Here is a 13,890-nt window from a genome sequence, read left to right as displayed (position 1 = left end):
TAACGAGCCGTAGCCACCTCAACCTTTCTTTCATTATACCCATAGATATCGGCATTGTACCATATTTTTAGTATAGCCTATTGTTTGAAATACGGTCTGTCAACCGGGTACCCAAACAATCTTTAAGCAATTTCTCTGGAAAACATCTAGCAAATCTTCATCCGCTTTTCGGAGCGTCCATGCTTCAGAACCATATTTGACCACTGTCATCACTGTAGCTTCTAATATTCTAATCTTGATTTGCAGACTTATCTTCCTATTCTTCCAAACTTTTTTTAACTATGAAAAAACACCCTGAGCCTTGGCTATTCTACTTTTAAAATCTTCACTGCTCCACCCATCTTTATTAATGATACTACCAACGTAAGTGAAGCTGCCCACCTGATCAATCTTTTCATTATCCATCGTCACCTTTTCATCTTCACTTATTCCTAGCCTTAGTGACTTAGTCTTCTTAACATTAATTATAAACCTATTCTAGCACCCTGAACTCGCAAAACCTCTAAAACTTCATTCATTTTGCTAACACTTTCATCTAGGATGCTTATATCATGAGCATAATCTAAGTCGAGGAAATTTTTTCTTCCCCATTTGATTCCATATTCTCCCATTGCTTTTCCTGTGCTCCTTAAGACACAGTCCATTAAAATAAAACATATAAAGGAGGATAGAACACAGACCTGCTTTACTCCTGATTTAATACAAAACCAGCTGCTAACCTCATTTCCTACCTTAACCGCAGCAGTGTTATTCTCGTACATAGCACTAATCACTTTAATGTATTTGTCTGGTATACCATACCTTTACTAAAGCTCTTCTATCAAAAGAATCAAACGCTTGCTCATAGTCTGTAAAACTGAGGAACAAAAATATTTGAAAACTCATGAACTTTTCAATTATTAACCTAAAAGTGAAAATTTCGTCGTCACGTCATCTAACTTTTCTAAAACTGCACTGCTCTTCTCTCAAAACTTTGTCTACGGCATCTCTCAGTCTAAAAAGTATCATATTACTAAGTAATTTACTACCTACAGAGACCTGACTAATGCCTCTATAATTACCACACTCACTTTTATCACCTTTCTTGTAAAGTGGCTGAATTAAGGATTTCTTAAAATCGTTAGGTACTTCCCCTTCTTCAAAAATCATATTTCTAATATTCAGTAACTTATTTCTAACCTTGGAGCCACCATATTTAAGAAACTCATTTACCACCCTATCAGCACCTGGAGCCTTATTATTTTTTAATCCTTTTAGTACTGTCGCTAATTCTTCCTCACAAAACAAATCTTCCTTCACATTCAAGGTATCACGAACTTTTTCTTTTTCCTCTATATATTTTCCTGCCACTATATCTCGGTTAAGAAGATTCTCAAATGTTCGGCCCATCTCTCTTTAGTTTTTTCCTTATCGTTAATTGCGGCCTCATCCCTCTCTTTAACTGGGCCCAGTCCGGATTGACTACTCCCTCTTAATTTGTTAACATGCCAGTACAGTATTTTACTATTATGCCGTCTAGCTGCATCTTCCAAATCCTCGGCAATTTTACCCATGGCCTCCAGTTCACACCTCCTTATTTCATATTTTAATGCTTTCTCCATTTTCTTTACATTCCTTTTGTTTTCATATGATCTATAACTCAGATAATTCTTGTTCAAGTCCTTTCTATTAAACATAAAGCTTTTTCACTAATATTCTTAGCTGCAGTTCTAGCTTTCTTCCCTAAGACACCTTCAGCAACTTCACAAATTATTTTTCTAAAATTATTCGAACCATCTTCCATATTATCAAATTTTAAACTCTCAAAATTAGTATTCAACTGTTCCTGGAAAGTTTCTCTCAAATTTTTATCCTGGAGTCTACCAACATCATAACTTCCCGGGAGGTAGTTGCCCTTCCTATATTTTAGCTTTAAATTAACCCTTTACACTACTATATGGTGATTTTTACTTTTAACATCAATAACGGAACTCGTATATACCCTAGTATCTTGTATTTATCCTGCCAGTCTTCGGTTTACTATAACATAATCAATAAGGCTTTCTGTCCTACCATCACATAAATGCCCTATTAATTTATGCGCCACTTCAGGGTCGAACACCGTGTTTGCTATATCTAGATTGTTATACCTACAACGTTGCAAAAGTCTGTATTCATTACTGCTTTCTATTTCTACACCAAATATACCAAGACTAGGATACCATCTATCCCTATTTCTACCGACCTGGGCGTTAAAACCTCCCAGTAATAACATCATTTCTACCTGGGACCCTGTCTATTTGCTCCTGTAACTGTAAGTAAAATTCATCTGAGTCACTAGTATCTCCGTCAGTCGGTTGTACAGGGGCTTATACTACTATAACTAATACTCTGAACTTTTTAGTCATAAAATGAGCAATTAGTATTCTATTATTAATACTTTCCCAGCCTAAATAAGACTTAGCAGCTTCCTTATTCATCATGAGCCTTACTCCCTGTTTATATACCCCATCCTTCCTGTCTGAGTAAACAAATTCTATATCACCTAATTTCATGCTTCCTAACCCTGGGATGCGAGTTTCTGAAACTCCTAATAAATCCAGTTCGAATCGTCTCGATTCGTCAGTCAAAATGTCGATACGATAGTTATTTTTGAACGTCGTAACATTCCAAGTTCCAATTTTCATGTTCTTTAAATCATTGAAATTATTTTCGCCTCAGGAAGAGCAATGATCCCGGATACCAGTGCAGGACGGGGATCACATTATCTTCTCAAATCTACACCGAAGTGCTTAAGCCGGCTTAGAACCGGACAGCAAGAAGTCCTGGGACCTCCTTGAATGGAGGCTTTGTGCAATCCTGCGCCCATCTTGTTCACAACATGGTTTTCAGCACTTGGCGATGCTCTTCTGTCAACAAAAGTCGAAATCCTGCACAGACAATCTCAAGCCTATTACCTCCGACTCATTATATATATTCATGCCTACAAATATTATGCTACCACGGGGACGCAGCCCATAATAGATAAATTAGCTAGGAAGAGGTTTTTCAGCCTGAAGACGCCCGTCAAAACATACCAAGCCCAGATGAATTGTCCATTAGTCAGAATCCCGTGCGAATGCTGTGTCGTTAACTAGGTTACAATTTCCTTAAAGGACGCCACTCCTCAAGAAGGATTAGAGCTGATCGCAAGATCCCCAGTCTTGCAGGCACCCCGAAAGGGTCGATGCAGCCCTTTGCAGAGGCCGTTGTCCATAGATCTGGATCTGACGCCCTGCCGCAGTTGTCCTCCTATAGAGGATCCTCCCGCGGTGGTGTTCTGCATCACCATGCAATTTAACCCATTACTGGGAGAAGGCTTATAACTCATGGGACTTGTGGACAAACCAGTGGGCCCTTTTGAGTGTACATTTGAGGGGCCTTCTTCCTCTTCCGCCTGTATTTATAAAGATGCAAAAAGAGATATTTTTGATAACCTAAGAGGGGAGGGGTTTCGTTTTTTAATGAAATGCAAAAAAAGTATTTTCAAGTCTAAAGGGTTATCCCCCCCCCCCCCATTGGAATCCCTGGTACACAAACCAAACCTCTATAAAGAGGAATTTCCAGGAAGGGGCTTTAGCCTGTTGTAACAGTCGTCACGAGGGAGGATTCTGGTGCCAAGAGAGGTAGAATTTCCAACAAAGTTATGCTAAAGATTCTTTTACTCTCTTTTAAAGATCTTTTTAAAGATTCTTGAAAGCTTAAAAGATGTAATTTCGCCTTTTATCACCCTGTAATGAATTTAAAAGGACAAAAAACATATTGACATTGAATAGCTATTTTGTTGGCTATGATCAAAAGATCTCACTAAATTCAGCTTTAACCCTCCCCCTGTTTGTAGGTTTCTGCCCTTAAGGGCTGAAACCTACCAGCTAGCACCCCACCACCTTCGCCCAACGCTTGATGGGATCTGATAGCCCTACATGACGCAGATAAAGATTTCGTCGTTGCTATTTTAATAAGAATAGTCTGCAGGTCCAAAAAATATGTCCAAGAACTGCCTAACAGAAATTTCAGTCAACTAACTATGAAACTCTTATTCTTCGTGTCACTGATGTGAGTTTATTGGCTTGTTTTTGGTTGTTGTTTTTTCACCAGGGGTGATCATAAGAGTTACAAGTGATCGGAAGGCCACTAGACCTCCCCCTCTCCGGTGAGATACTTCACCCCCTAAAATCATCACGGTGAAACATGGCATCGCTTCAAAATTTAAGGTAGCCATTTGATCAAATTCCAGCATTATGTGTATATCCAGTGCAGCGAAAATTACACTCCATTTGAACCAAGTAGAATTATCCGAAGTACAAACCGAGAAAACACATAGAAACTCTTCATTCTTTTATTTTGAAAAATCAATCCAAAATTTTTTAAGTACACTTTGTGGATTGGGGAAAAAAATACAAAATAGCTATCACTAGTCGAATAGTAATGTTTTTTTTTAACCTAGTTAAAAAAAAAGTCACAACCAAAGATAGCCGAGATGAAAAAAAATGATCGAATTAAATTTCTGAAATAACTATTTTTTTGCAAACAGTAAAAAATTTACTTATTTATTCCTTTTATTATCCCATCTACGAAATCCTCTCTCCTCACCGGATTCTCAGTATTATCGAGAAAAACTAGTATTGAAGCTGCATTTTTCAAATGTTTTTAAAAAGACAAGTCCAGTGCAAGGAATACTTATCTTTCTTTTGGCAACATTATCACTGCAAAGCCTAGGAAAAGTAATGCATTAAAAACGAAACGAAAAAATGTTTAGAACAATAACAAAGATAAAAAGAAAATCAACAAAGAAAATGGTAAATAAACTGGTTTCGGCTATCAGTTCATGAGAACCCGTCAAAGTAATCACTTAAAGCTGTGTTTTATGACATCAACCGTCAGATCAAAAATAAAAGATGTAACTTTAAAGGTTCAATTTACATTTAGATTACAATAGCCATTCTAAACTGATTGCATAAACTTTAGCAGCGCAAAAATAACAAAACTACGCACTGGGCAGAAGACGCATAGACAAGGCAGTAATGTATAAAGAGGGCAGTATGAATGTAAGGCAGGATTAAACACTTGGCATTGGGTTGCTAAATCCCGTTGTTGAGAATATGCACTGCAGCTCCAAGAGCCCAGCTTGTTTCATAACCATCAATCTGCTTGTGTAGCTAAAAAAAAGAAAGAAAAGGATAACTTTTTACGGAAGAGATCAGCATTAAACAAAGTTTATCCAAGTACAAGCAAGTGCACCGGACCTGATGATAATTTATAAAGACCGGTTCTTTGTTTGTCTAGAAAGGGGCTAATAAAATTCATAGAATTGTCAATAACTAAGAAATATGATATTAACTAAAAATTAAGGAACAAGAGGTACAACTAAGATCACAACCCAGTAATGGGACAAAAAGTTGCAGCAAAGACGGGTGAGGTGAAGGCTGATCGTGGGCTTAAACCTCCTTTTAATATCGAAGAAATCACAAATTTTGATCGGATAGGAAAAATTATATTTTAAATTGGGAAGCATAGCGTTTAAAAGAGAAACAATAAACACCTGATTGGCGTTTTCCCCAGGAAAATGTTGAAATGCATATGATGTTTAGATACAAATTTTACCCGACCTTCTAGAATTAACAAATTTAAGAGAATTGCCTGATGAATTGTTCTTCTGTACTTCTCGTGGCATTTGATAAAATCCCCTTCACTATTTTTAATCGTGGATAACACCGCGATGAACATTCCTGTCTCCTTGCCAGACATGACGGATACGAACGATTTTTTTTTCTTTTCCTTTTTTTATGTTTCTGGGTTCTTTGATAAATTCTAGACGTCACTAGGACTACTTTAGTGTCACTAGGAATATTCGCCTTATTCACTATTATTCTCCATGACCACACTGCCTTTTCTACGACGAAATCAATAAGAATTCCAAATAGGGATAGGTCCTTTTATTAGACAGTGAAACGAAAATATAAAACAAAGACTATAAATATTTCGATGACACAGTCGGTCATCATCATCAGTAGAGTTATTAACTTATCAAAATTAAAACAAACTGCTTTTATACTAAACAAAATAATCACTTCCGGGTCAAAGCAAGTTACCGGTCCATTGACTTAAAAAGTTCACTAACTGTTCTTGAATTTTTTAATACTGCTTTAAGTAAAGGTGGTACAAGTTTTTTCGAAATTGCAGGTCAAAGCAGGTTACCGGTCCATTGACTTAGAAAGTTCACTAACTGTTCTTGAATCTTGTAATACTGCGTTGAATATTCTTCCAATTAAAAATGAAATAATGCTGAATTTACAGGTGCTAAATTTATCATTTTATTCTTCTAATAGCAAAACAAATGTTGCTGATTCTGAAGTTGGTCTGTCATCCCCATATATACGACGTTACTATTATTCTCCATGACCACACTGCCTTTTCTACGACGAAATCAATAAGAATTCCAAATAGGGATAGGTCCTTTTATTAGACAGTGAAACGAAAATATAAAACAAAGACTCTAAATATTTCGATGACACAGTCGGTCATCATCATCAGTAGAGATACTAAATTATCAAAATTAAAACAAACTGCTTTTATACTAAACAAAATAATCACTTCCGGGTCAAAGCAAGTTACCGGTCCATTGACTTAAAAAGTTCACTATCTGTTCTTGAATTTTTTAATACTGCTTTAAGTAAAGGTGGTACAAGTTTCTTCGAAATTGCAGGTCAAAGCAGGTTACCGGTCCATTAACTTAGAAAGTTCACTAACTGTTCTTGAATTTTGTAATACTGCGTTGAATATTCTTCTAATTAAAAATGAAATAATGCTGAATTTACAGGTGCTAAATTTATCATTTTATTCTTCTAATAGCAAAACAAATGTTGCTGATTCTGAAGTTGGTCTGTCATCCCCATATATACGACGTTACTATTATTCTCCATGACCACACTGCCTTTTCTACGACGAAATCAATAAGAATTCCAAATAGGGATAGGTCCTTTTATTAGACAGTGAAACGAAAATATAAAGCAAAGACTCTAAATATTTCGATGACACAGTCGGTCATCATCATCAGTAGAGTTACTAACTTATCAAAATTAAAACAAACTGCTTTTATACTAAACAAAATAATCACTTCCGGGTCAAAGCAAGTTACCGGTCCATTGACTTAAAAAGTTCACTAACTGTTATTGAATTTTTTAATACTGCTGTAAGTAAAGGTGGTACAAGTTTCTTCGAAATTGCCGGTCAAATCAGGTTACCGGTTCATTGACTTAGAAAGTTCACTAACTGTTCCTGAATCTGTAATGCTGCGTTGAATATTCTACTAATTAAAAATGAAATAATGCTGAATTTACAGGTGCTAAATTTATCATTTTATTCTTCTAATAGCAAAACAAATGTTGCTGATTCTGAAGTTGGTCTGTCATCCCCATATATACGACGTTACTATTATTCTCCATGACCACACTGCCTTTTCTACGACGAAATCAATAAGAATTCCAAATAGGGATAGGTCCTTTTATTAGACAGTGAAACGAAAATATAAAACAAAGACTCTAAATATTTCGATGACACAGTCGGTCATCATCATCAGTAGAGTTACTAACTTATCAAAATTAAAACAAACTGCTTTTATACTAAAAAAAATAATCACTTCCGGGTCAAAGCAAGTTACCGGTCCATTGACTTAAAAAGTTCACTAACTGTTCTTGAATTTTTTAATACTGCTTTAAGTAAAGGTGGTACAAGTTTCTTCGAAATTGCAGGTCAAAGCAGGTTACCGGTCCATTGACTTAGAAAGTTCACGAACTGTTCTTGAATCTTGTAATACTGCGTTGAATATTCTTCCAATTAAAAATGAAATAATGCTGAATTTACAGGTGCTAAATTTATCATTTTATTCTTCTAATAGCAAAACAAATGTTGCTGATTCTGAAGTTGGTCTGTCATCCCCATATATACGACGTTACTATTATTCTCCATGACCACACTGCCTTTTCTACGACGAAATCAATAAGAATTCCAAATAGGGATAGGTCCTTTTATTAGACAGTGAAACGAAAATATAAAACAAAGACTCTAAATATTTCGATGACACAGTCGGTCATCATCATCAGTAGAGTTATTAACATATCAAAATTAAAACAAACTGCTTTTATACTAAACAAAATAATCACTTCCGGGTCAAAGCAAGTTACCGGTCCATTGACTTAAAAAGTTCACTAACTGTTCTTGAATTTTTTAATACTGCGTTGAGTAAAGGTGGTACAAGTTTCTTCGATATTGCAGGTCAAAGCAGGTTACCGGTTCATTGACTTAGAAAGTTCACTAACTGTTCTTGAATCTTGTAATGCTGCGTTCAATATTCTTCTAATTAAAAATGAAATAATGCTGAATTTAAAGGTGCTAAATTTATCATTTTATTCTTCTAATAGTAAAAGAAATGTTGTTGATTCTGAAGTTGGTCTGTCATCCCCATATATACGACGTTACTATTATTCTCCATGACCACACTGCCTTTTCTACGATGAAATCAATAAGAATTCCAAATAGGGATAGGTCCTTTTATTAGACAGTGAAACGAAAATATAAAACAAAGACTCTAAATATTTCGATGACACAGTCGGTCATCATCATCAGTAGAGATACTAAATTATCAAAATTAAAACAAACTGCTTTTATACTAAACAAAATAATCACTTCCGGGTCAAAGCAAGTTACCGGTCCATTGACTTAAAAAGTTCACTAACTGTTCTTGAATTTTTTAATACTGCTTTAAGTAAAGGTGGTACAAGTTTCTTCGAAACTGCAGGTCAAAGCAGGTTACCGGTCCATTGACTTAGAAAGTTCACTAACTGTTCTTGAATTTTGTAATACTGCGTTGAATATTCTTCCAATTAAAAATGAAATAATGCTGAATTTACAGGTGCTAAATTTATCATTTTATTCTTCTAATAGCAAAAAAGTCTTTGTCTTTTTTCTAATAGCAAAAAAGAGTCTTTGTTTTATATTTTCGTTTCACTGTCTAATAAAAGGACCTATCCCTATTTGGAATTCTTATTGATTTCGTCGTAGAAAAGGCAGTGTGGTCATGGAGAATAATAGTAACGTCGTATATATGGGGATGACAGACCAACTTCAGAATCAGCAACATTTGTTTTGCTATTAGAAGAATAAAATGATAAATTTAGCACCTGTAAATTCAGCATTATTTCATTTTTAATTGGAAGAATATTCAACGCAGTATTACAAGATTCAAGAACAGTTAGTGAACTTTCTAAGTCAATTGACCGGTAACCTGCTTTGACCTGCAATTTCGAAGAAACTTGTACCACCTTTACTTAAAGCAGTATTAAAAAATTCAAGAACAGTTAGTGAACTTTTTAAGTCAATGGACCGGTAACTTGCTTTGACCCGGAAGTGATTATTTTTTTTAGTATAAAAGCAGTTTGTTTTAATTTTGATAAGTTAGTAACTCTACTGATGATGATGACCGACTGTGTCATCGAAATATTTAGAGTCTTTGTTTTATATTTTCGTTTCACTGTCTAATAAAAGGACCTATCCCTATTTGGAATTCTTATTGATTTCGTCGTAGAAAAGGCAGTGTGGTCATGGAGAATAATAGTAACGTCGTATATATGGGGATGACAGACCAACTTCAGAATCAGCAACATTTGTTTTGCTATTAGAAGAATAAAATGATAAATTTAGCACCTGTAAATTCAGCATTATTTCATTTTTAATTGGAAGAATATTCAACGCAGTATTACAAGATTCAAGAACAGTTCGTGAACTTTCTAAGTCAATGGACCGGTAACCTGCTTTGACCTGCAATTTCGAAGAAACTTGTACCACCTTTACTTAAAGCAGTATTAAAAAATTCAAGAACAGTTAGTGAACTTTTTAAGTCAATGGACCGGTAACTTGCTTTGACCCGGAAGTGATTATTTTGTTTAGTATAAAAGCAGTTTGTTTTAATTTTGATAATTTAGTATCTCTACTGATGATGATGACCGACTGTGTCATCGAAATATTTAGAGTCTTTGTTTTATATTTTCGTTTCACTGTCTAATAAAAGGACCTATCCCTATTTGGAATTCTTATTGATTTCGTCGTAGAAAAGGCAGTGTGGTCATGGAGAATAATAGTAACGTCGTATATATGGGGATGACAGACCAACTTCAGAATCAGCAACATTTGTTTTGCTATTAGAAGAATAAAATGATAAATTTAGCACCTGTAAATTCAGCATTATTTCATTTTTAATTAGCAGTATTACAAGATTCAAGAACAGTTAGTGAACTTTCTAAGTCAATGGACCGGTAACCTGCTTTGACCTGCAATTTCGAAGAAACTTGTACCACCTTTACTTAAAGCAGTATTAAAAAATTCAAGAACAGTTAGTGAACTTTTTAAGTCAATGGACCGGTAACTTGCTTTGACCCGGAAGTGATTATTTTGTTTAGTATAATAGCAGTTTGTTTTAATTTTGATAAGTTAGTATCTCTACTGAGGATGATGACCGACTGTGTCATCGAAATATTTAGAGTCTTTGTTTTATATTTTCGTTTCACTGTCTAATAAAAGGACCTATCCCTATTTGGAATTCTTATTGATTTCGTCGCCTTATTCACGTTTTTGCCAAGAAAAAAAATCTTTACTACCTTTATTCTCTATAGACAATCCGCAACACCACAGAATTTTTCTAATGAATAATCTCTATAGAATTCCAGGTTCTGTGGGAGGTGGGATTGAATGCCAGACCATGTACTATCAAGCAGAGGGTGTTCGTTGTACTCACCCCTTTGGAAAATTCACCCCGACAATTCCTCATTGGAAATGCTAAATTGAGCAGCCTAAGGGAAATTAAGACGAACAAAAGAACGAAGATAGGAGTGTAATTGTACATCAGCTATTATGAAGGAAGGGAGGTGGGTCAAAGTTTAGGCAGTGTGTGTGGAGGGGGGGGGGGGGCAGATGCCTAAAAGGGTGCATTCCAATGTCCAAATCGTCTAAATCACCATAGTGCTCCTTCTGTTGTGACAATCTTTTTCTATATCTAACGGAACAGAAATGGTAAAGGCAAGACGGGGCATCGTGAGCCTCGCCACAAAACTTCTTGATCCTGCAAAGAACTTTGTTTTTAAAGAAATTAATACAATAGATAATAAGTTGGTCTTAAAACGAATAAATATGTTTCAAACTTAAAGAACAATTCGAAATATGCCACCGAATTATATTCTTTGCCGTGTACCATCCGACGCGGACTAGAAAACTCCCTTCGGACAAGAAGCTTTTATTTGAATTTGTAAGTAGTTGCAACATACACTAGGGTACAAACGATGACCTATTATTCTGAAGCTTGGCAGCCCCTGGGGAAAGTCTTGAGTTACTCCAGGAAGGATTCATTCCAAGAGTAAGATATTTCTACAGCAAATACTTGCTTACAAACCATACGGCATTTTCTAGATTTAAAAGAGCTCTAAACCCTATCTCAAGGCCCAACTAGAGAAAAATGTGGGATGGATCAGGGCTGAGAGACAGTTTTCAAAATTTGAAGCATTGGGATGGAAAGTTGAACCTAAGCCTAAAGACCAAGGATTTGACTGGGGTGACCGCTTTCCTCATATTTAAGAAAATACCAACATTTTGACAGAACAGCACCCTTTCTGTTTAGGATAGTTCCTTTTGTGTTATTTACTCCCAATATAGCATAAATGAAACAATACTCTTATAAAGTAAAAATAATCTAAATATTCACGGAAGAGGAAACATTGATTAAAAGATGAGAAATTAATGTAAAGTTTTGCGGAATAATTTTGGATCCATAATGATTTGAACAGACTATAAACATCCAAAACTATAGACGAAAAAGGGATATGCGAAGGAGGAAGGCCTGGCCAGCCAACTGTAGTGAGCCAAGGCTGAAGATCTAAGCGCCTGGAAGTAAGTGAAAAAAAAAGCTTTTTGTTAGTACTAATATGAACATAGATTTTTGGGGTGTCCTATAAGGAATCAGCGTAGTAAAAAAGACCAAAGGAAAAGAAAAAAACTGGCGCTAAGAAGAAAACTTACACTGATTACTTTGTCTGGACTTTAGCCAAGACTTCGCAGTAACATTGATATGGAAAGCAGATCCACACAGGCAAAAGGCTGGTCCGCATTAGGGGTCTCACATGCTGCAAAAGGAAACAGAAAAGTAACTATAAAACGGTTAAACTGATAATAACAACTTACCTAGTGAAAATGGACGGCCTTTAGGAAAATACATATCAAGAAATAGAAACTTAAATAGAAGCTTGCTATCGGGCTTAATCACTAGGATATTGAAACAGAAATGCGAAATTAATTGAAAGATAAAAAACAAATCTAAAAACACTTCATGTTAAAATTTAGTATCCTAATTTGAATAAAAGAAATATAACAATGATTTTTCTCTTCTTTAGAAGCACAATTCTTGGTTAAGACAATAAAGCGGAAAATCAATAAGAAGGCGAAGTGAAAGATGTCAGAAAAGGCCGTGACATAAAACCAGTAAATAATGTCTGTCTGAATCTCTGAAAAGGCAAGCAAGCAAGCTAGCGATTATACATTTGGTACTGTCGCTAATTAGCACTGTCGATTAGTATATTGAGTATAGCGATTGATTATAGTATATTGAGTATAGCGATTTAGTACTGTCGCTAATTCCTCCTCACAAAACAAATCTTCCTTCACATTCAAGGTATCACGAACTTTTTCGTTTTCCTCTATATACTTTCCTGCCACTATATCTCAGTTAAGAAAATTCTCAAATGCTCGGCCCATCTCTCTTTAGTTTTTTCCTTATCGCTAATTGCGGCCCCATTCCTATCTTTAACTGGGCCCAGTCCGGATTGACTCCTCCCTCTTAATTTTTTAACATGCCAGTACAGTATTTTACTATTATGCCGTCTAGCTGCATCTTCCAAATCCTCGGCAATTTTACCCATGGCCTCCAGTTCACACCTCCTTAGTTCATATTTTAATGCTTTCTCCACTTTCTTTACATTCCTTTTGTTTTATATGATCTATAACTCAGATAATTCTTGTTCAAGTCCTTTCTATTAAGCATAAAGCTTTTTTACTAATATTCTTAGCTGCAGTCCTGGCTTTCTTCCCTAAGACTCCTTCAGCAACTTCACAAATTATTTTTCTAAAATTATTCCAACCATCTTCCATATTATCAAATTTTAAACTCTCAAAATTAGTATTCAACTGGTCCTGGAAATTTTCTCTCAAATTTTTATCTTGGAGTCTACCAACATCATAACTTCCCGGGAGGTAGTTGCCCTTCCTATATTTTAGCTTTAAATTAACCCTTTACACTACTATATGGTGATTTTTACTTTTAACATCAATAACGGAACTCGTATATACCCTAGTATCTTGTATTTATCCTGCCAGTCTTCGGTTTACTATAACATAATCAATAAGGCTTGCTGTCTTACCATCATATGAATACCCTGTTAACTTATGAGCCATTTTATGACCAAACACCGTATTGGTTATATCTACAAAGTTGCAAAAGTCTGTATTCATTACTGTTTTCTTTTCCTACACCAAATTTACCTAGGCTAGGATACCATCTATCGGTCAGTCAGCCGGGTACCCAAAACAATCCTAAAGCAATTTCTCTGGAAAACATCTAGCAAATCTTCATCCGCTTTTCGGAGCATCCATGCTTCAGAACCATATTTGACCATTAGCATCATTGTACCTTACAATGTTAAAATTTAGCTTCGCAGACTTACCTTCCTATTCTCCCAAACTTTCTTTAACTATGAAAAAACACCCTGAGCCTTGGTTATTCTACTTATAACATTTTCACTGCTCCCCCCATCTTTATTAATGATACTACCAACG

General features: G+C 35.5%; 1 protein-coding gene across 10 annotated transcripts in view; it reads right to left on the bottom strand.

Annotated features, from left to right (window-relative positions):
- Window positions 1-4,349: 4,349 nt before the first annotated feature.
- The window catches only part of NTPase (ectonucleoside triphosphate diphosphohydrolase NTPase), a 113,747-nt gene continuing 104,206 nt past the window's right edge, over window positions 4,350-13,890 (bottom strand). For all 10 annotated transcript variants that reach the window (XM_089092218.1, XM_089092226.1, XM_089092217.1 and 7 more), the window contains 2 exons: window positions 12,082-12,185; window positions 4,350-5,177 (listed from right to left, as the gene is read on the bottom strand). In XM_089092218.1, coding sequence (XP_088948344.1) covers window positions 12,087-12,185 — 99 coding nt within the window. In that variant the 3' untranslated portion in view covers window positions 4,350-5,177; window positions 12,082-12,086. The remainder of the gene's footprint in view (window positions 5,178-12,081; window positions 12,186-13,890) is intronic.

The sequence above is a fragment of the Artemia sp. Qi Xiang Cuo genome, chromosome 7, assembly GCF_049724085.1.
Source record: "Artemia sp. Qi Xiang Cuo chromosome 7, ASM4972408v1, whole genome shotgun sequence".
Taxonomy (NCBI): domain Eukaryota; kingdom Metazoa; phylum Arthropoda; class Branchiopoda; order Anostraca; family Artemiidae; genus Artemia; species Artemia sp. Qi Xiang Cuo.
The sequence above is the reverse complement of the archived record's forward strand: the minus strand, read 5'-3'. Positions and strand labels throughout refer to the sequence as shown.